This window comes from Anthonomus grandis, chromosome 21 (assembly GCF_022605725.1).
Source record: "Anthonomus grandis grandis chromosome 21, icAntGran1.3, whole genome shotgun sequence".
Lineage (NCBI taxonomy): Eukaryota > Metazoa > Arthropoda > Insecta > Coleoptera > Curculionidae > Anthonomus > Anthonomus grandis.
Window position 1 is genome coordinate 1,093,977 of NC_065566.1, and position 24,289 is coordinate 1,118,265.

The 24,289-nt window shown below is 31.2% G+C and overlaps 3 protein-coding genes across 41 annotated transcripts in view; 1 reads left to right on the top strand and 2 right to left on the bottom strand.

Moving 5' to 3' along the window:
• The window catches only part of LOC126748063 (uncharacterized), a 173,665-nt gene extending 165,311 nt beyond the window's left edge, over window positions 1-8,354 (bottom strand). Inside the window, exon 1 of the mRNA XM_050457071.1 lies at window positions 8,163-8,354. The gene's annotated coding sequence lies outside the window, so the exon portion shown is untranslated. The remainder of the gene's footprint in view (window positions 1-8,162) is intronic.
• LOC126748056 (uncharacterized) overlaps window positions 1-24,289 on the bottom strand; it is a 1,030,708-nt gene that overhangs the window by 739,318 nt on the left and 267,101 nt on the right. For 6 of the 39 annotated variants that reach the window (XR_007664595.1, XR_007664594.1, XM_050457052.1 and 3 more), the window contains 3 exons: window positions 5,416-5,521; window positions 5,367-5,380; window positions 5,164-5,304 (listed from right to left, as the gene is read on the bottom strand). The exons of 10 other annotated variants lie outside the window; for them this stretch is intronic. Coding sequence is in view for 21 of the 29 variants with exons in the window: in XM_050457052.1 (XP_050313009.1) it covers window positions 5,223-5,304; window positions 5,367-5,380; window positions 5,416-5,521 (202 nt within the window). In the remaining 8 variants the exon portion in view is untranslated. Of the gene's footprint in view, window positions 1-5,163; window positions 5,305-5,366; window positions 5,522-5,583; window positions 5,614-8,361; window positions 9,227-10,632; window positions 10,822-24,289 lie in introns of those variants that run through there. 23 more of the 39 variants (XR_007664599.1, XR_007664598.1, XR_007664602.1 and 20 more) reach the window with 9 other exon arrangements.
• On the top strand, window positions 3,383-4,152 carry LOC126748072 (protein SGT1 homolog). Its single transcript, XM_050457084.1, has 4 exons — window positions 3,383-3,538; window positions 3,597-3,738; window positions 3,823-3,921; window positions 3,982-4,152. Exons 1-4 carry the CDS (start codon window positions 3,476-3,478, stop codon window positions 4,083-4,085), a joined length of 408 nt encoding a protein of 135 aa, XP_050313041.1. The 5' UTR covers window positions 3,383-3,475; the 3' UTR covers window positions 4,086-4,152.

Consider the following 24,289-nt stretch of genomic DNA (forward strand, 5'->3'; position numbering starts at 1 on the left):
AAGCCTTTGTATTCGAACCGATGATTTTTTAATTTTTTTTTGAAAGGCAAATTTAAGAAATAATTTAACTAATTAAGATAAAAGGATAAGGGTAATACAAAATATTATTTATAAATTTATACATATCATCTAAAGCAAATTTCAATCGAATAGGAAATGTTGATAGTCACGTGACCCTAGAACTTAATATTTTAAAATTTTGCAAAAAATCAACAATTGCATTCTAAATAAACTCCAAATTCCAAATTTGAACCCAATCGGATTAATAGCAAAAAAGTTATGGAAGTCACGTGACTTTAAAATTCAATATGTCAAATTTCTGGCAAAATTTATTACTTGCATCCTAAATAAAGCCCAAATACTAAATTTCAACCCAATCGGATTAATAGTAAAAGAATTATGAGAGTCACGTGACTTTAAAATATAATTTGTTAATTATCTGTTAAAATTTATTAATTGTGTCCTAAATAAAGCATAAATACCAAATTTGAACCCAATGGGACTCATAGCAAAAAAGTTACAATAGTCACGTGACCCGGAAGTCAAATGTCAAATATCAGTCGAAAATTAATAATTGCATTCTAAATAAAGCCCAAATACCAAATTTGAACCCAATCAGACCAATAGCAAAAAAGTTACAATAGTCACGTGACCTGGAAGTCAAATGTCAAATATCTGTGAAAAATTAATAATTGCATCCTAAATAAACCCCAAATACCAAATTTCAAGCAAATCGGACAAATAGGAAGAAAGTTAAGGTAGTCACGTGACCTTAAAACATAGTCATGTCAAATATCTGTAAAAATTTATTAATCTTATCCGAAATAGGTACTAGGTACCAAATTTCAACCAAATCGCACCAATACCAAAAAAGTTATGATACTCGACTAACCTTAAAAATCAATAATTTCAAAAAATTTTTATTTATAACCCAAAAGCAATGTTTAAGAATTATTAACATATATTAATAATAAACTAAATAGTAAAAACTCACCTAATATCTAAATTTTTATTTTAAATTAAATAGATCATTACGACTGACCCGTGTATATATTCGAATAATTTTAATAAACTAATCGGGCAAATTTCATTTCGTCTCACCCCGGTATAAAACCACTGACTTTTCAAAAAAACGGCATTTTTCGAAGACGTCAAAATGTTTGCCGAATTTTCCTGGCCGCAATACACAATTTCCCCAAATGATATGCACAGATTCGGAAAGCCCATTCATTTTCTGATTCGGTGCTTCCTTTCCCTGATCGTTTCCGGTTCATTTTCATTCATAATTTTACAAAAAACCCAACCAAGTCCCGGCCACCTGTCACGAGCAAAAAATTTGTATCCACCATGCGTCAAAGTATTGTTCCCACTAGCCATTTCATCAGAGTTTAGGTTGACACCTCCAATTACCTGCAAAAACGCAAAAAAATGGACTTTTTTCATAAAATCGCATTTTTCGGGTACTTGTACTATCTCTGGAACCCTGAAATTTTAGTATGTGTTGTAAAACAAAATTTCGGATCTTTTAGATGATGTCTGATCTTTTCACCATGTACAGAGACGTGGCAAATGAATTAAACGCGAAAATTCGAATTGCTCAGAACCTATTAATGTTGGAAGATTGTAATTTTACATAAATAATGGGGTTATTAAAGTATTTAATGCCTGAGAATATAAATAGTCCAGGTGCCACTACGAAAAAGTTATTAAATAAAATGTGATTTTCGGGTCGGACCTTCATTGGTAAAGTTCATTATTGCTCGCCCTGTATGGCTTACGAAAATTTCGGTTATATGGCATATGAAAGGTAAAGGATGAAGCTATTTTTTGAAAAAAACTTTTTTTCCCAAATAAGTATCGTTTGGCGGAAAATTCCAAAAAACTGAAAATGCCAGAACTCGTAAAATAAATTTTTTACAAAAAAAAGCTCCAAGTATGTCAAATCTCTTATAAAACGAAGTCTTTTCGCCGAAACACTTTTTTTATAAAAATTTTTTTTTAGCCTCTGGAGAAGTTTGAATTTTTTTTTTAGTCACTTTTGTTCGCTTATAATAACTCACCCTGTATACCGATCTGGCCCAAAAAGTATACAGTTCTTAAGCCCCCACCGACCCTTATGTCCTAAAAATTTAAAGTCTTTTAAAGGCTTTTTATTTGAGTTCTCGCGTCTGAAAGGAATTTGACCCGTTTTTTTACGAATTTTTGACTTTGAGACAGTACCGCTCCGTTTGATGGTACCTAAAAAAAAATTCGTTTATGGATCCATCATTCCCAATGTATTGAGAGACCCTATGCCAAATTTCATCGTTTCGCTAGCCATACAGCCAAAGATATGAATTTTTATTTCCAAAAAAACACGATTTTTCGGGCCCGACCTCGCGTGCATAATATAGTCTGCGACTATATAACAAGTATAGTCGCTTCGCTCCTATACTTTTGGTCCGTGGAGACCAGTTTGGAACCTTTAGGTCTTGTCTGTGAAAAGCCATAAGGGAATTTAAAAAAAAAATCAAAAATTATCAGGTGTATTTAGGTGAGTCGGGGAGGCTAACGTTTACCTGCCAAGGAAAGAGAGGACCAGTGGTTGGGGTATCATGCTTCAAAGAACCATAATTTGTTATATAGTCGCGTTGTATGTCAATATAATGTGTTATTATGTCAAATATCTGTTAACGTTTATTAATTGCATCCTAAATAAACTCTAAATACCAAATTTCAACCCAATCGGATTAATAGCAAAAGAGTTACAGTATCACGTGACCTGGACCTCAAATGTCAAATATCAGTCAACATTTATTAATTGCATCCTAAATCAACCGCAAATACCAAATTTCAGCCCAATCGGATCAATAGCAAAAGAGTTACAGTGTCACGTGACCCGAACCTCAAATGTCAAAAATCTATCAAAATTTAATAATTGCATCCTAAATCAATCCCAAATACCAAATTTGAACCCAATCGGACTCATAGCAAAAAAGTTTCAATAGTCACGTAACCTGGAAGTCAAATGTCAAATGTCTGTCAAAATTTATTAATCTTATCCGAAATAAACCCTAGGTACCAAATTTCAACCAAATCGCACAAAAAAGTTATAATACTTGGCTACTCTTAAAAATTAATAATTTCGAAAAATTTTTATTTATATCCCAAAACCAATGTTTAAGAATTATTAACATTTATTTTTAATAAACTCAATAGTATAAAACTCACCTAATATCTAAATCCATCTTTTAAATTAAATAGATCATTACGACTGACCCGCGTATATATTCGAATATTTTTAATAAAATAATAGGACAAATTTCATTTCGATTCACCCCGGTATAAACACACTGACATTTCAAAATAACAGCATTTTTTACGTCAAAATGATTATTTGATTTAATGGTCACAGTTAACAGTAACTATAGTTGAACGATACAAACAGCGTTCCTAACAACCATTGTTTGAATTTTATTTTGGCTCATTTTGTACCATGGAAGCGATGGATCTCGACGCGATGGCCGAAAGCCTACAGGCAATTATCGAGGGTGTACCGGTAAGAATTTATTTAGATTATATTTTGAATTAGTTGTTCGTTATATTTTATCGAATAGTCGGCAGCTCAACCCAACCCAACTCAGCCCAACTCAAGTCAACCGAACCCAAGCCCACCCAACCCAAGCCAACCAAATCCTCCCAACCCAACCCAATCCACCGAAGCCTCCCAACCCACCGAATCTTCCTCCCAACGCAATAGTAAGTATAAAATTCACTGAGATATTGCCATTTTTATTTTCTTTCTAATTGCGGAAAACATTAAAATTCTTTATTTCGTTACAGAAGAAAATAATAAAAATGCAAATAATAGAGGAAGGAACTGGAGAGCGAGGAGTGGCAGGGTCCATAGGCGTAGGGAGCGCGTCAATCTCCACCAACAGAGTAATATATAACGTTTTTATATTGTATTTAAGTTTGTTATATATATTTTTTTTCTTTCAGAAACGCTATTGTCGGCCGTGACCGACGCGGTGGCCAGTGCGATTTTAAGGCACACCAGTAAGGGAGGCTACAGGGGTCATTTCCGTGGCAGGGGAAAAAATTAATTTTTTTTATTTTTATTTTTTTTGAATTATATTATTTTTATAAATATATTATAAACGTTTGATATAAGTATTGTTGTCTTATTAAAAAACTATAAAACATATGAATAGACTGGATATTTTGTGTACTGGATTGCCTGTATAATACTAAAATGTGATGATAATACTAATGTGTGAATGTGATCTTATGAGAAAAGTGTAAAAGGGTTTTTTTTAATTTCATAATATGCTAACAGATGGCCATTGACTGGGGTATATTTGTGTTATACTTGTATGTCGCTCATTAAATCAAACTAAAAATAGAAATATATGTTACTGCAATGCACATTTATGTTACTCCAACAAAAACGCTCCTATATAAAGTCCAGTGCAACGATATATTAGAATGGTCACCCGTCAAAACACCAGCATTTTACTTCTCAAACAATGTAAATAGAAGGTGGATGACATTGTTTGGCAGGTGGAATGCTGGTGTTTTGACAGGTGACCATTCTAATATATCGTTGCACTGAACTTTACATACATCCTATAGTCATACATTCATCGCTCTCAAATATTCCAGTCTAGGGCCACCTTAAACCTGAAAATTCAGGCAACATATATCTCTAATATCAGCCCATATATGTTGGCAGAAAATTAAAATCTTGGATTTACTGTTAAAATAATAAAAAAGGAGAATATACTTCAAATGATGATTACAGCTGTCAATTTCACATTAACAAATATCGACAATTCAATAAAATTAAATTTTCCTTGTTATAAGCAAGTGGAGAATTTTTACATATAATTTTAATTATTACTAGTAAGAAATGTGTTGGTAATTTATTAAACAGTTTATATATTTTAACCAAGAATTTCATAGAACTCTACTTGTTTATTTATTATGTTAATAGTAATATATAAATTATTGACACATGATTGTCCAAAGATATTATGCCTCTTTTAAGAAATTAACACAAAATTTAGCATATAAATCTTAATTTATTATGGTCACACTATAAAATCTGACTGATTAAAAAACTAAAAGGAATTAGAGAATAATTATCACGGTAACAATGATAAACGTAACTATAAAAATATATAGAATTATAAAATTTTTTTATTACATTTTATTTTTCTCTTCAGAAAACACTAGTATTGTTAATAAGTTCTTCTGCTCTCCCATGCAGGGTGTCGAGGAGGCGGCCATAGAGCATATACTTTTCTCGTTAGGTTCTTTTTTCTGTAACAAAAGGCATAATTAGATAATTTATTTAAAAAAATGATATGAAAGCAATGTTATACCTATATTCTCCACAGGTTGGGTTGGGTTGGGTTGGGTTGGGTTGGGTTGGGTTGGGTTGGGTTGGGTTGGGTTGGGTTGGGTTCGGCTGAGTTGGGTTGGATTGGGTTGAGGACGCGGGCATAGGGCATATACTTTTCTCGTTAGGTTATTTTTTCTGTAACAAAAGGCATAATTAGATAATTTATTTAAAAAAATGATATGAAAGCAATGTTATACCTATATTCTCCACAGGTTGGAAGTCCGTTTCTGGAAAGAGCGGTACCAAAGTAGTAATATCGTCATCAATCTTAATTTCCTAAATACAATATAATAAAGAATGTATGGTTAAAAAAAAATAAATATTAAATTACTATGACAAAACATTTGTCACAATCAGAAGATAATGTTGCTAAAAAAAGAATTTTATTTGTTTAAGAATCATCCAGGACTTGAGAGGCACTTGTCAGAGCGAAAATCAGTTTTTTGTAAATCGCGAATTAATTACATCAACTTTCTCTAAAAAATTCTTAATAAATTAACATAATAATATCTCATATTTATATCATGAACATTTATAACGAAAACTGATTTTACGAGGTTATGCTGTTTTAAATTAATATAGCATATTTAAACAAAACAGACATGGTCTGTTGATTTGCTATTTTACAGATAAACCATACATTTCCATATCACATTGAAAATAAACCATAAAATATAAATTAAAGAATTAATTGTGCTTAGTAACCACATAGCAAAATTATATGTTTTACAAATAAATATGAAATTGTATAGTTTACTCTCCCAGAGAGACTTTTATAATTAAATATATATTTAAAATATATATAAAACTAGAAAAAGGATTTTCATTGTGAAAGCGAATGATTAATAGTAAGCCATGCCATTAGCACTAGGCACTTCTACAATTATCTTCTATTTACCACACGCTAATCATTATACTCCGACTTTTGATACCTCAAGACGATAGCAAGAGTTGCCTCGCCGAATGAAAAATCCGCCACCCATTGCAATAAGTAATTACATGCATTTAACAAATTGGCCATTAAGCTAGGTTTAATCACTTATCGCATAAGATGGCTCTAATATATAAAGACATCACATAGTGAAATCTTTTGGGGGGCGGGAGATCATAACCTAGTATCTGAATCGAAGTGCGTCAAGAGTTTTGGTTACAGTCGGGCCGGATAACCCCTGGATGCATGTTGAGCTAGAAGTGTGAGTAAACTGATGTTTTATTTGCTTGCAATGCAAAACTCACTGCTCATACTATTTGAATACTGCTTTGCTCATTTGTAATTTTGTTTATGTTAAATATGTTTGTCCTAGTATTTTAACAAAATTTAACATTTTTCTAAGAGCAATAAGTATACATCTTCTAAAGTGTTATCAAACCCAGACATTCTAGTTATGCGATTATCATCACATTTCCACCATTGATCGTTATAATTAACTATAGATGTATAATGACCAGATCCAATGGTGTTTCCATGATGCTTAACAACACTTTTTACTCGGAATATTTGATCATCCAAAATAACACTTTCAGAAGCAAAATTGTAAAATTTGGTATTTATCTTATTCCCTTGAGGGCCAATTCTCTGAAGACATACTACCAAATATTTATGGCATATAACCACTGAACGTGTTTTTAGATTATTGTTACAGTATGGGCATAATCTATCAGAGTCTTTTAGCATTAACATTGAATTAAAATCAATTAAATTGCCACAGTTTTCAGGAAAATAAAGAAAATGAGTGTATATTATTTGTTCATTTTCATTCATATTAATATTACAGTTTTGACAATTTAAAAGTTCATGACCATTAGCTTTTATGAAAATGCTAAAATCATCTGCATCTAATCTTCTGATTAAAGATTGACAAAATGATTGAGCGTCCATTTGTTGATTTACAGCAAAATTTTCACCATTTCGACCAGACACCAATTGGCGAACTTTTAATGTGGAATTAATTTTGGTCAGCATAATATCATTTAGAATACTGTTTAGCGCTGTATTTCGCTTTGAAATGGAAAAGCGAAATTCAGGTAAACATAAAAATGACTGTACGATGCTATTTGCATAACATGATACCATATCGGTATTTAATAAAGCAGGCGGTTTAGTAAATAAGTTGGGGTTGTTTTCGTCATCTGAACTAATATCTACTACCATATTGTCATTATCTTCTACACTTTGGTAAGTAGAGATACCCAATGAATTTTGTGCTGGTAAAATTTGCATTTGCTTGGTATTAAATTTTAGTTCAGTAGAGCCTTTTGTAGATTGTTTATTTTTATCAACGTTTTTTACCTGCTTAGGAATAAAACCTTTATCATAAATACTAACCACTAGTGATTTATGGTGACTATACACAGTATTGTAAATATTGTAACTCAAATTATTAAAATTACTTAAAAGCCAATCAATTTGAGTTTTTGATTTTGTAGTTGATTCGCCAACACTCAATTTGCAACTTAAACCTTTAGATATTAAACAATTTTTCAAACCATTTTCATTTTGATTGATAATATCTTGATTAAAATCACCGATGATTAGGATATCACTTTGTTGATCAATAATCTCTTCCAAACAAAATTTAGCATGTGCAATGCTCAATTTTGGGGGAATATAAACTGCTATGACATAAATTTAATTCAAGTAAAATGTGATTGCTTGAAACACTATACCACAGAAATCTTTGGTGTATTTTTTCACTGACTTTATTTTTGCTGATACATTTTTTTTCTTGAAACAAATTATGCCAAAGGGTTTACTTACAGTTTGATCGTTAATCAGGTTGGCAAACACTTCAAAATCATTTATTTTTAAATTTTGTTTCTTTTTAAGTAACCAGGTTTCAACAAAAATTAGGAAATGTGCGTCTTTAAAAATGGGATTATTTTTTATAAAATTAAAATTTTTTGGTAGACTTTGCACATTTTGATAAGCAATAATGTATTTGACATTAGAATCATTAAGATACTGAGTGTCATACCTGGATGTTATAAGTTTGTTTTCTTGCATATTTACCAGTTCTTTATAAGCAGCATCCTTTTCGGTTGCCGGTTTAGGGGCCTTAAACTTACCAATGATGTAGAGGCCACTTAGCTTTGTGGCCCGACTACAAGCAACATAGGTACTGGTTCTCGTCATGCGATTTCCAATGTGAACAGCCACCTGTTTGTAGGTGGCACCTTGACTCTTGTGGATTGTAATTCCTTCACTGATTACAAGAGGAAACTGAAGACGCTCAACGTGAACATTGCTGCCTTTTTGAATTTTAACAGCTCTGGCAGCTCTTTCTATGGGCGTCCAAGTGTATAACACACCCATAGACTTCCTAAGGGATTCGTTTCTCTTGCGGCATTCCTGGCCTGACTTGGAATCGAAGAACTCCATCCACACTCTGAATGGAATTTTACTTCGGTCATAGTCTATTTGACGTAGGATGCCTGTTGCACCATTCACTATTCCATCACTGGTGTCCACATTCATTGAAATCATATATTTGGCATCTACCTGCAATATTAAATTTAACATTAGGCCAAAACTCTCCCCCTTTTTTAAGCTTTTTGCGTGTTCCAGAAATAAATGTTTTAGTCGTTCTGAGCAACTCCCTTTGATAACGTCTCTGGCTTGACTTACGGCTCGCTCGGTTTTAAATGTAGACAGTTTCATTTCATTGAATGCATCTACTTCTGCATTGGTGCAAAATAAATGCATAGTGTCTTCAGGAATTTGGTCAACACTGTCGACTTCCCTGGACTTGATCAATTGCACATCTTCGTCGGTCATTTTACCAAACGCCATATTATTGAGGGCAACTGCAAAAGACTTATCTTCACTCTGTCTCATTATTTCTGAAAGTTCAAAATATTTAAAATGATCCACAGATACGTTCCGCATAATTCTTTATACGGATTTGTTTTTACTGGGCAAAAAATATACATATCCCTTACTGGGGGTAATTGACGATTATCGCCGCATAAAATTATTGAAATATTTCCAAAGATGGCGTCAGATTTAAAGATTTGCTGCAATCTACTGTTAATATGGTCAAACAATCTGGCGCCAACCATGGAATATTCATCTATGATAATTAATTTTAAGTCATACAAATTACAATATATAGTATTAACGGTGTCATGGTGTAACGGAATTAGTTCTTCACCATACTGACTAACGGGTAACGATAATGCCGCATGTAAGGTTATACCCCCGATATTAAATGCCGCTTTACCTGTAGGCGCACAAAGTAACACTTTTAAACTTTCAGGATTATTTCCCGGTATTGAGTTGAAATGGCGCAATAACGACTGGGTTATTGCCGTAATCAGGTGACTTTTGCCTGTACCTGCTGGACCACTAAGTGCGCAGTAGAAAGTTTCCCCTTCAATTAGACTGTCTTGCACGACATTAAGGAACTGATACTGCTTGTGATTCAGTTTGCTTATGAGGGCTTCATACTCTGAATCGCTTATCTGATGAGGCGTTGGGAAAGCGATATGTTTTACTGGCGCTTCATCGTCTTTCTTATCGATGATGTGATTGAATGGATTATAAATGGGGTTGTCTAGTCCATAAGGCATAAACTCATCATCGATTTCTCCACCGAATCCACCATCGTCTAATTGATTTGATCGGTCTTCGGCAAGTTTCAGGGCTTCATCGATTACCTGTTCATCTAAGACATTGAACTTTTGTCGATTTGCAACAATCTCTTGGTATCGATCTTTGTATATGGTCTGTTGATCAATGTTCTCATTTTCAACTTCATCCACTTCATTTCGCCATGGGATGTATAGCATTATTTGTTCCCTATAATAGTTAAGAGGGTCTTGCTGAAGTCCATAACTACGGTAGGCTAAAATTTTAGCATGACCCCTTTTAACTAAAACGCCACTTCCATCTTTTAAGGGTAAACCATTAGCCTTTGTTTCTGCTTGTTTCTTAAAGAAATCATAATAGGCCGCAAACTCAGCCAAACATATGTTTTCCATCTCATCAGGCCGCTGTTCATAGTGTTCTATAAGACCATCACAATAAATATTGGGATCGTCATTGTCCATTTCTTTAAGTTGTGCTAATGGTTTCAACATTTTTGTCCTTTCCCTGATTGGATTTGTATGGATGTATACATAGGAGGTACAGGTGTCATGCATCGGTAGTTGTAACACGCTGTAGGCGGCTTCTTGGGCACTAACTTCGCTCGCATTTAAGAAAGCTGCTGCAAGAGATTTAAGTTTGCCCTTAACATCTAAATTACCTTTTTTAATTTCTTCCATAGTCTTCATTAAAATATCAGACACACCTCTTTGGGACTTATTGATATAGTTGACTATGTAGGTGCAACAACCATATGGCTCAAAAACTAATTGAATGTCCATGTTGCTCTTCATCATGGAGAACATTTCAGCATTAAAGTTGTTAATAAAACCATCTTTTGGCAGCCTTTCTAAAAATAAAGTGGTTTTAAAAATGTTGTGCTGTATAACATTAAGATACTCATCCTTAGACATACCAAGGTCAGCCAAAAAGTTTTCAAATGATAAATCTGGTTTATCCTTAAGCCTACGCATTATCATTAAAAACTTTTCAGACATGGCCTTACGTAAATCCGCTTCCTTGGTTTTGTCAATTTTTATTGGCGTTAGAATTGCCGATTTATCCATTGGAAGGTATGGGATACCATACCTGCAAACTTTGTATCCCCGCACTACTTTTTGACACGATTTAGAATGATGATGCGTATTAAACTGAATTATATCACGGACACTTTCTAAATCACTATTACAGGTAATATACCTGTTCGCGAATTCGGCACACTCTTTGAAACTTTCTGGTGTTTCTTGGAATTTTGGAGCATTGGATAACCACAATAACCCGTGAACATGAGGAGACCCACGATGTTGAAATTCTATGCGGTAATAATGATGCTCTATGGGATTTTGTTTAAAGGGTCCATTTTGACTCTTCATATGTTTAAATAGCAGTTTGAACCGATAATCAAAGTATCTGGCACAAGTTATCGGATCTGTTCTAATTAAGCGAGTTTTTTCTAAGTAGGGCATACTCGCGGCCTCTTCTAAAGTAACATCTTTTTGATCAACAACTTGTGCTAATACCTTGATTAATTCGGGCCATGCTGTTTCGGCTGCTGACACGGTAAAAAACAGTGTGGGGATTCCAAATTGGCGAATCATACACAGTAATTTTGTCTTTTCGTGCTTCCAATAAGCAGGTGAACCTGCAATTCTACTAAGAAAATGGAATCCCATGTCACTTCGAATCAACTGGTCTAGAAAATTTGCTTGTCTTACTTGTCCAGCTGTATATTTTCCATCCTCATTCCTCTTTTTTCTGAGACATGTTGCAATTGCATTGGATAATTGGATTAGTTGACGTTTTTTAAATGTATACAACAGATAGTCTGTCCTTGCAAATCGCCTGTCTTTGTGCTGAAGTTGTATTTTCGTCTGGTCAGAATAGGAGAATTTTATAAGAAATTGCTTAGCATGTCCACAGAAAAGTGTAGGAAATGAGAGTTCATCGCTAAACTGGTCAAGCATCAAATGTATTGGCGTTTTACCTTCTCCTGGGGCAAAACAGATATTTTCTAGGTTACATTTGTCAAGCAAAGTTTCTTGGCCCCCAGGATTTAAAGGCTCTTCTTCTTCATCTAAGAATTCCTCTAAATTGTATATATTGTTTTTTTCAATTGAAGATTCTTTTTGAATATTTTTATCGTCATTCTTAGATTCTAGGGGCACTTCCATTGTTTCGAAAAACGCATTATCGAACAATTCTTCAAAATTTTCACTACACACTGTTTTAGAATCCAGTTCCACCACTTTTGAGCCTTTATTTAAGATCTGTGCAGAGGATTCTACTTGAGATCTTAAGTAGCCATTAATATTTTTTTCCCAATCATCTGATTGCTTTATGCCTTCTTGTATGTAAAGAGGTTGTTGACACAAAAATTTTGCCGCTTTTAGAACAACTGCGGGCCGTATGGTTTCCAGGAGATAATCATTTTTATAATTCATTTTTCTCTTGAGCTTAACCTGAATAGTTTGTGTCTCCTCTACATTTCTAGGCAATAATTTGGTCGAAGTATCTATATTTATAGGGACATTGACTATTTGGCCAGTTATGTAACACTGTCGTGCATATCCTACCTGTCGGATTTGCATGAAAGGTAACCTGGCCGACACCATCCTTTCTTCAAGGATAGTCAGATCTTTTAGCTCAACTGGTATAGGGTGAACAATATTATGATTGCCGGACCAGAACTTTGGCAATTGTCCTTTATAAATATTTTGAGAGCAAGAGTTGCAGAAGAAAACCCCATCATTGCAAATTTGTGTAGTGAATTGGTTTCCAAATTTGTTTTCTAGCATTTGTAGATCTATTTTTCTACATGAAGTGGGAAACCATAATCGCAAACAACAACTGCAAACAATGGTGGGGCCTTCTCTTAATGCTAGTTCAAACTTGGTTGGGTGATTGGTTCTAGTAGGTTCTGGCTTCTTTTCAATTTTATCTATAGGTGATATTTTTTTAAAGGAATCATTAACTTTTTGTTTTTTTTGAGTGACAATTTTTGATGACAATGCATCATTGTCATCAATAACCGACAATGATTTTCGCTTATTAAACTGTGTTACAATTTCATTAAATTTTACCTTGCTGGTACTATCCTCTGGAACCATATCTTTGGGCAACTTTTGTTGCAAATTTATAGGCTTACCAGGAATTTCTAAATTTTCCTTTTTGTCACCACTGTCTTTCTTTACCATCTTGCTGGACATATATTTTTCTTTATTCTGGAGTCTTGTTGTTTTAGCAGACTTCTTACTCATTTTTGGCATCTAAAAATCCATTGAACATACTTTAATCATAATCCTAGCTTTATTTTTGTAATTAATTAATTTTAAATCTATATCGACCTGATGTTCTATAAGAATTCAAAGACTTTCTCTGATTTATGATTTTAGGTTTTATTAAGACTTGATATATATAGAACTTACAATATATAGAACAATACGATAAACTGAATGAATGAATTAAAGTATCTAGGCTTTATAATTAATATTAAAAAATTAAGTATCTTTCAATAAGATGTAAAAGATTGTAAAAGTTTTTTTTGTCAAGAATTTTCGAATATGTTTAGCTTTTTGCAAGGTTGACAATATTTAAAACAATTCTCCAGCTTCATTCTGAATATTGCTGTACTTTTTATATTTAACCTACAATTACATAATTAGTAAGAAGAGGAGGAATTCATTTGTGTTTTCCTCAAAGTTGAATTGATTTCCATCTTGTAAAAACGAACAAAACCTCAATAATGGTGTCATAATTTTATTTTAGTTATTAAAATAGTAATTTAAATGCAGTGTGTTGATATTTGCGATTTTATAATTTACTACTTAGTATTTCCTAAAATTAATAGTTTTTTAACAGTAAGAAACACAATAAGATTATTAATATTAGTAGACACACACATATGAGTAATAAAGGCACTTTTTAAAAATGTCAATAATTACCCAGGAATAATTTAAAAATTAACTTATATTACATAAATTAGCATAATTGTCATGAAGAATACTTTATATTATAAGATTAGACTCACAATAAATTATTGTAATTATTGTAATTAACTGCAAGTAGATTGACAACAATTAGTTTTAATTGTTGCTTTAGGAATAACTTTTAAAGTTACCATAAATACTTTTAAAAACACCACTAGACTAAAAAAAAATTATATGTAAAAATGTTTCTAGTTTTGTTTCATACAATAAATTTTTTTACATTTTATGTAATAAAAAATTAATTTACACCTTCGAGTATGCATGTTATAAAATACCGTTAATTTAGATCCTTTAAAGCTCTAAGTAGTCTAACCTATATAACCTATATATGAAAACTCGAAAGAAAAGAAGAATCGAATCAGACCTATAGCATGCACATCTTTTACATCTGTAATCATATATTTAGGATAATGGATTTTAAAACTGTGTAAAAGTTATAATATTGATAATATATAATTTGGATAAAACTTACCTTTGCTTTTGTAGATTGGAACTATGGAAGACAAATACTATAGGATGCAATGAGTAAAATTTTTCCAAAAACCTTGCTTACTTGCTTGGTTTGTCAATGGAGCACAGCACTTTTAGATCTAATCAGTTTAATAAGTGTTGGGTGCTTCAGAATCTAGAAATGAAAGAATATAAACGTCTAACTAAAAACTGTTCTAATATTCCTCAAAATTAGCACAAAGGACACATTAAGAAAGTCCAAAGGAACTTCAACTACTCTTATGATGCAAAAACGGAATATAAAACGAATGTTTAAATTGTCTTTTTTACCTATCCATATTTATAATATAAATGGTTTTTAAAATTACTGTGTGGTCATTAAGCAATTCACCTACCCAACGATTATCAGATTTTTTTTGATTGCTTAGCAAGCTTACCTTAAATCGATTATATTAAAAGAAAAAAATCCTTGAATGAACCACTTTTAAAAAAAAAAACGATAATTTACGTTGTATTCGACCATATACAAATTTGTTATGCTTCTATTTACTTATGAACACAATAATATTAGAAATATACTATGGTATTATCATGGGCTAACGACTTTTCTATTGATCTAAAATATTTTTATTTTGTTCCTCTATTAAGTAAATAAAAATATAACAATATAAAAATAAGACTTTTTGTTAACCACATTGTCTTGTTTACTTTTAGAACGTTGACGTTTATAGTGTCAAATATCAAATTATTAACATATCCTGTTCCGAAAAATTGAACAAAATCTTCCACATTGACAGATAATATAACTTATGACAGATAATATACTTAAATTAATATAAAAACTTACCTTTGATTTTGTAGAATAAAACTAACTGGGCGAAACAAAATCTAAAACATTCAATGAGCCAAATCTGTCAAAACACTGCTTGTTTATGGACTTTAAAGAAAGCAATCGCCAGCACAATAAAACTTAACTGCTTACGCCTCCAAATCACTTACCTAAAAATGACAAACAAACAAACTTATAACTAAAACCGATTAATATAACTTCGAAATAATTAATATTTCTCAAAATAAGCACAAAATAAACCTTAAAAATTTCCCGAAAGAAATTTTATAACGCTTATAATGCACAAAGGAATCTAAAATGAATGTTTATTTACGCTGGTTACCCCGGATACCGCTCCATATACGTTTATTTGTCAAAAGCACGGTTAACTTTGTCCTTGTATTTTAAGGTGCTTCTATGTAGCGATGATTTAATGGAGCGATTCGCAACAGCGACATTTAAGCGTCGTCGTCACTGACGAACTTTTTTTTGCTAGGTTTGGGTTATTTTATTATGTTCATTTTAGGATTTTATGAATAGGTTTCTGGGTTTTTGTATATAATATTAATGTTATAATATTTAATGTTATTATTGTAATATTTCATATTAATATTATAATAATAGTTGATGTTAACCATTTTTGCCTTCAATGGTGTTTGAGATTCGTGGTGACCATCAACGTAAACTTGTCAAACGCAATATTTTTATAGAAGCATTTTTTAAAATTTAGATTTTTTTTATCAAGTCTAATTTCTTTTTTATTTATAATTTAATCGACATAGTGAAGAAAATGCTTTTCTTATAAAAATGTTAAAATACAAAATGTTAGTAATTATTCAAGAGCTACTAAACAACGTTAATGGTCAGGGATCATGACTATACATTTAGTTGAAAAAAACATAAGTGTTTGACTAAAAACATTTATTGCTAATAAATAAGTTTTGTAAATATAAAGTCTAAAAACTTATTTTCAAAACAATTTATTAGTTGTATCCTAAATAAACCATACATACCAAATAAACCAACAAACTAATTTTTTTTTGATTCAAAATCGAAGGGATCGTATACCCGCGAAAAATTTTGAAAAAATGGTTTTAATTTTTTCTTAATTAATAATTATACAGTAATACCATTCATAAGAACCATTCAAAAAACAATAAAAAAGCTTTATGACATCATTGTTCATAATTTATAGAAATGCCATAATATTCAGAGAGGGTTTTTTATGTATTGAAATAGAACAATCGGGTTTTTACGTCAATGTTTTTATTTTACTTTTTTATTTTGAAAAGCAGTTATAATAAAATTAAAACAGGTTTAACAGAATAAGGAATAAAAGATGCCATCGGCAAATTGAATCAAAACTTTAGAAATCGAGATATTAGTAATGTGAAAAAAGAACACGCTTTTCCCACGGTACCATTTTTTTAAATTAAAATGACTATTGACTAATGACAAATTATAATGTAAGCCCTAAGTTGGTAATTTCCAGCAAAAAAACCCAAGAGAAAAATATTTTGATTTTGCTCCAAAATCGAAACGGGTATATCCACAAAAAATTTCGGAAAAACGCTTTTTATTTTTTTTAAAATAAACCATAAGACTGACAACGTTTTATCTTTCACAAAAATTATGAGGAATATTACGAGGTACCCAAACGTTGAAACGAATCGATTCCAGCTATCATCAAATCGGAGAAAATGGAGAAAAACCATGAAACATAAATATCGAATATAATTTTTTTTATCCTTCTCTATCATTTACTACTTTTAAGGACCTTCAAAAAAGGTTATTACCGATTTGACTCTAAAATAAACGGAAAATCTATTTCTTTGCATTTTTTGATTTTGAAGCAAAATCCGGGCTCAAAAAGAGCATTTTTTCAAAATATGCTCCAAATTAAGAATTTCTTTTTTTGTGGTTAAAAACCATTGAAAAACTAAGAAAGAAGCTCTATGACAAAATTTTCCACGATTTATACAAGGGCCATAATATAAAGAGAAAAATTAGATCCCATAAGAGTCTATGTATAGGGACAATAAGACAACCGGGTTTTTACGTCGATTTTTAAAATTTTTCAGTTTTATTTCGAAAGCCAATTGTAATAAAATATAAAAAGAATTAACAGGAGGAGAATAAGGAATAATAGAAACCATCAACGAATTGAATCGAAGCTATAGAAGTCGAGATATTAGTAAAAATGTAAAAAAAAATTAAAGAAATCTCGTTTTTGCCCACGGTACCATTTTTTTTTCTTAAAATTAAAATCGACAAATCATAATGTAAGCCCTATGATGGCAATATCCAGTAAAAAAAACCCAAGAAAAAAAAAATTTTTTTTTGCTCCATAATCGAAAGGGGTATAGCCATGAAAAATTTCGAAAAAACGGTTATTTTTTTCAAAATAAACTATAACTCTGACAACTTTTTGTCTTAAACAAAAGTTCTAGGGAATGTTACGAGGTATTCGAATGTTAAAACGAATTGATTATAGCTATCACAGAATCGGAGAAAATTGTAAAAAACTATTAATCATAAATATCGAATTATCAAGAGCCCTATAGAAAAATTTCAATTTTTTATTTTTCTATCTTGTACTACTCCAGGATACCTTTTAAAAAGGTTATTATCGATTTGACTCTAAAATGAATAGAAAACCTATTTATTTGCATTTATCGGTTTTCGAACAAAATCCGGCCAAAAATGAAATATTTTTCAAAACATGCTCCAAATTCAAAATTTCTTTTTTCTGGCTAAAGACCATTCAAAAAGTAATGAAAAAGCTTTATGACAAAATTTTTCAAAATCTATAATAATGCCACAATATTACGAGAGAAGATAAGTTCCCTTTAAAGCCTATGTATTCGAACCGATGATTTTTTAATTTTTTTTTTAAAGGCAAATTTAAGAAATAATTTAACTAATTAAGATAAAAGGAATAGAGTAATACAAAATATTATCTATAAATATATACATATCATCTAATAGCAGATCTCAATCAAATAGGAAATTTTGATAGTCACGTGACCCTAGAACTCAATATGTCAAATTTCTGGCAAAATTTATTACTTGCATCCTAAATAAAGCCTAAATACTAAATTTCAACCGAATCGGATCAATAGCAAAAGAATTATGAAAGTCACGTGACTTTAAAATTCAATATGTCAAATTTCTGTTATAATTTATTACTTGCATCCTAAATAAAGCCCAAATACTAAATTTCAACCCAATCGGATCAATAGCAAAAGAATTATGAAAGTCACGTGACTTTAAAATATAATTTGTCAATTATCTGTCCAAATTTATGAATTGTGTCCTAAATAAAGCATAAATACCAAATTTGAACCCAATCAGACCAATAGCAAAAAAGTTACAATAGTCACGTGACCCGGAAGTCAAATGTCAAATATCTGTGAAAAATTAATAATTGCATCCTAAATAAAGCCCAAATACCAAATTTCAATCAAATCGGATAAATAGGAAAAAAGTTAAGGTAGTCACGTGACCTTAAAACATAGTCATGTCAAATATCTGTAAAAATTTATTAATCTTATCCGAAATAGGTACTAGGTACCAAATTTCAACCAAATCGCACCAGTAGCAAAAAAGTTATGATACTCGACTAACCTTAAAAATCAATAATTTCAAAAATTTTTTATTTATATCCCAAAAGCAATGTTTAAGAATTGTTAACATTTATTAATAATAAATTAAATAGTAAAAACTCACCAAATATCTAAATTCTTATTTTAAATGAAATAGATCATTACGACTGACCCGTGTATATATTCGAATAATTTTAATAAAATAATCGGGCAAATTTCATTTCGCCTCACCCCGGTATAAAACCACTGACTTTTCAAAAAAACGGCATTTTTCGAAGACGTCAAAATGTTTGCCGAATTTTCCTGGCCGCAATACACAATTTCCCCAATTGATATGCACAGATTCGGAAAGCTCATTCATTTTCTGATTCGGTGCTTCCTTTCTCTGATCGTTTCCGGTTCATTTTCATTCATAATTTTACAAAAAACCCAACCAAGTCCCGGCCACCTGTCACGAGCAAAAAATTTGTATCCACCATGCGTCAAAGTATTGTTCCCACTAGCCATTTCATCAGAGTTTAGGTTGACACCTCCAATTACCTGCAAAAACGCAAAAAAATGGACTTTTTTCATAAAACCGCATTTTTCGGGTACTTGTACTATCGCTGGAACCCTGAAATTTTAGTATGAGTTGTAAAACAAAATTTCGGATCCTTTAGATGTTGTTTCATCTTTTCACCATGTACAGGGACGCGGCAAATGAACTAAACGCGAAAATTCGAATTGCTCAGAACCTATTAAAGTTGGAAGATTGTAATTTTAAAAAATTTTTTATTTATATCCCAAAAGCAATGTTTAAGAATTGTTAACATTTATTAATAATAAATTAAATAGTAAAAACTCACCAAATATCTAAATTCTTATTTTAAATGAAATAGATCATTACGACTGACCCGTGTATATATTCGAATAATTTTAATAAAATAATCGGGCAAATTTCATTTCGTCACACCCCAATATAAAACCACTGACTTTTCAAAAAAACGGCATTTTTCGAAGACGTCAAAATGTTTGCCGAATTTTCCTGGCCGCAATACACAATTTCCCCAATTGATATGCACAGATTCGGAAAGCCCATTCATTTTCTGATTCGGTGCTTCCTTTCCCTGATCGTTTCCGGTTCATTTTCATTCATAATTTTACAAAAAACCAAACCAAGTCCCGGCCACCTGTCACGAGCAAAAAATTTGTATCCACCATGCGTCAAAGTATTGTTCCCACTAGCCATTTCATCAGAGTTTAGGTTGACACCTCCAATTACCTGCAAAAACGCAAAAAAATGGACTTTTTTCATAAAATCGCATTTTTCGGGTACTTGTACTATCGCTGGAACCCTGAAATTTTAGTATGTGTTGTAAAACAAAATTTCGGATCCTCTAGATGTTGTTTGATCTTTTCACCATGTACAGGGACGTGGCAAATGAATTAAACGCGAAAATTCGAATTGCTCAGAACCTATTAATGTTGGAAGATTGTAATTTTACACAAATACTGGGGTTATTAAAGTATTTAATGCCTGAGAATATAAATGGTCCAGATGCCACTACGAAAAAGTTATTAAATAAAATGTGATTTTCGGGTCGGACCTTTATGGGTAAAGTTCATTATTGCTCGCCCTGTATGGCTTACGAAAATTTCGGCTATATGGCATATGAAAGGTAAAAGATGAAGTTATTTTTTGAAAAAAAAAATTTTCCCAAAATAAGTATCGTTTGGCGGGAAATCCCAAAAAACTGAAAATGCCAGAACTCGTAAAATAAATTTTTTACAAAAAAAAGCTCCAAGTATGTTAAATCTCTTATAAAACGAAGTCTTTTCGCCGAAACACTTTTTTTATAAAAATTTTTTTTTAGCCTCTGGAGAAGTTTGAATTTTTTTTTTAGTCACTTTTGTTCGCTTATAACAACTCACCCTGTATACCGATCGGGCCCAAAAACTATACAGATACGTAAGCCCCAAGAACCCTTATATCCTGAAAATTTCAACTCGATTGAACGCTTTAAAATTGAGATCTCGTGAGCAACTCGATTTTTACCAATTTTTTTACGAATTTTTGACTTTGAGACAGTACCGCTCCGTTTGGTGGTACCGGAAAAAAAAATCGTTTACGGATCCATTATTCCCAATGTGTTGAGAGACCCTATGCCAAATTTCATCGTTTCGCTAGCCATACAGCCAAAGATATGAATTTTTATTTCCAAAAAAACACGATTTTTCGGGCCCGACCTCGCGTGCATAATATAGTCGCAGACGCTCCTATATAACAAGTATAGTCGCTTCGCTCCTATACTTTTGGTCCGTGGGGACCAGTTTGGAACCTTTAGGTCTTGTCTGTGAAAAGCCATAAGGGAATTTAAAAAAACAATCAAAAATTATCAGGTGTACTTAGGTGAGTCGGGGAGGCTAACGTTTACCTGCCGAGGAAAGAGAGGACCAGTTGTTGGGGTATCATGCTTCAAAGAACCATAATTTATTATATAGTCGCGTTGTGTGTCAATATACTCTCTTATATTTCAAATATCTGTTAAAATATGTTAATTGTATCCTAAATAAAGCCTGAATACCAAATTACAACAAAATCGGACCAATAGCAAAAAAGTTACGGTAGTCACGTGACCTAGGCTGACACTCAAATGTCAGTTATCTGTTATAATTTATTAGTTGTATCCTAAATAAACCATAAATACCAAATTCAGAAAAAAGTTCCCATAAGGGTCTATTTCTTGAAATAGAACAAACGAGATTTTACGTCGATTTGTTTAAATTTTTCTTTTTATTTTAAAATGTAATAGTAATAAAATATCAAAAGAATTGAGAGGAGAAGAATAAGAAATAAAAAAAACCATAAATAAATTGAATCGAAGCTATAGAAGCCGAGATATAAGTAAAAATGTGGGAAAAACAAAAGAAAACTGGTTTTTTCCCACGGTATAATTTTTTTTCTTAAAATAATTTATGACAAATTTTAGTTTTAGCCCTAAACTTGTAATTTTCACAAAAAAAACCCAAGAAAAACATTTTTTTTTTTTTGGTCGAAAATCGAAAGGGGTATACCCACGAAAAATTAAAAAAAAATGGTTTTTATTTTTTTATAAATAAAATATAACTCTGACAACTTTTTGTCTTAAACAAAAGTTTTCGGAAATATTACGAGGTATCCGTGCGTTAAAACAAATCGGTTCTAGCTATTATACAATCGGAGAAAATTGGAAAAAACTATTAAACATATATATCGAATTATCAAGAGCCCTATGGAAAAATTTCAATTTTTTATTTTTCTATCCTGTACTACTTCAGAGTATCTTTAAAAAAGATTATTACCAATTTGACTCTAAAATGAACGGAAAACCTATTTCTTTGCATTTTTCGATTTTCGAACAAAATCCGGGGTCAAAATGACAATTTTTTCAAAATATGCTCCGAATTCAAAATTTCTTTTTTCTAGTTAAAGACCATTCAAAAACTAGTAAAAAAGCTCAATGCCAAAATTTTCCATGATTTATACGAGTGCCACAATATAAAGAGAAATATTAGGTCCCATAAGAGTCTATGTATTTACGTCGATTTTTAAAATTTTTCAGTTTTATTCCGAACGGCAATTGTAATAAAATATAAAAAGAATTAACAGGAGGAGAATAAAGAATAAAAGAAACCATCAACGAATTGAATCGAAGCTATAGAAGTCGAGATATTAGTAAAAATGTAAAAAAAAATAAAAGAAAACTCGTTTTTTCCCACGGTAGAATTTTTTTTTTTTAAATGATAACTGACAACTTATAATGTAAGCCCTAAGTTGGCAATTTCCAGTAAAAAAAACCCAAGAAAAAAATTTTTTTTTTTGCTCCAAAATCGCCAGGGGTATAGCTATGAAAAATTGCGAAAAAATGGTTTTTATTTTTTTCTAAATAAACTATAACTCTGACAACTTTTTGCCTTAAACAAAAGTTTTCGGGAATATTACGAGGTATCCGAATGTTAAAACGAATTGATTCTAGCTATCACAGAATTGGAGAAAATTGTAAAAAACTATTAAACATAAATATCGAAATATCAAGAGCCCTATGGAAAAATTTCAATTTTTTATTTTTCTATCTTGTACTACTTCAGAATACCTTTCAAAAAGGTTATTATCGATTTGACTCTAAAATGAACAGAAAACCTATTTATTTGCATTTTTCGATTTTCAAACAAAATCCGGCCCAAAATGAAAATTTTTCAAAACATGCTCCAAATTCAAAATTTCTTTTTTCTGGCTAAAGACCATTCAAAAAGTAATGAAAAAGCTTAATGACAAAAATTTTCAAAATCTATAATAATGCTAAAATATTATGAAAGAAGATAAGTTTCCTTTAAAGCATACTGAACCCATGATTTTTTAATTTTTTTTTCAAAGGCAAATCTAAGAAACAATTTAACTAATTAAGATAAAAGCAATAGGGTAATACAAAATATTATCTATAAATATATACATATAATCTAATAGGAAATTTCAATCAAATCGAGCGAATACGAAAGAAATTTTGATAGTCACGTGACTTAAAAACATAATATTTTAAAAATTTGTAAAAATTCAATAATGGCATCGTAATAAAACTCTAAATACCAAATTTTAACCCAATCGGATCAATAGCAAAAAAGTTATGGAAGTCACGTGACTTTAAAATTCAATATGTCAAATTTCTGGCAAAATCTATTACTTGCATCCTAAATAAAGCCTAAATACTAAATTTCAACCCAATCGGATCAATAGCAAAAGAATTATGAGAGTCACGTGACTTTAAAATATAATTTGTCAATTATCTGTCAAAATTTATTAATTGTATCCCAAATAAAGCCCAAATACCAAATTTGAACCCAATCGGACTTATAGCAAAAAAGTTACAATAGTCACGTGACCCGGAAGTCAAATGTCAAATATCTGTCAAAAATTAATAATTGCATCCTAAATAAAGCCCAAATACCAAATTTGAACCCAATCAGACCAATAGCAAAAAAGTACCAATAGTCACGTGACCTGGAAGTCAAATGTCAAATATCTGTGAAAAATTCATAATTGCATCCTAAATAAACCCCAAATACCAAATTTCAATCAAATCGGACAAATAGGAAGAAAGTTAAGGTAGTCACGTGACCTTAAAACATAGTCATGTCAAATATCTGTAAAAATTTCTTAATCTTATCCGAAATAGGTACTAGGTACCAAATTTCAACCAAATCGCACCAATACCAAAAAAGTTATGATACTCGACTAACCTTAAAAATCAATAATTTCAAAAAATTTTTATTTATAACCCAAAAGCAATGTTTAAGAATTATTAACATATATTAATAATAAACTAAATAGTAAAAACTCACCTAATATCTAAATTTTTATTTTAAATTAAATAGATCATTACGACTGACCCGTGTATATATTCGAATAATTTTAATAAAATAATCGGGCAAATT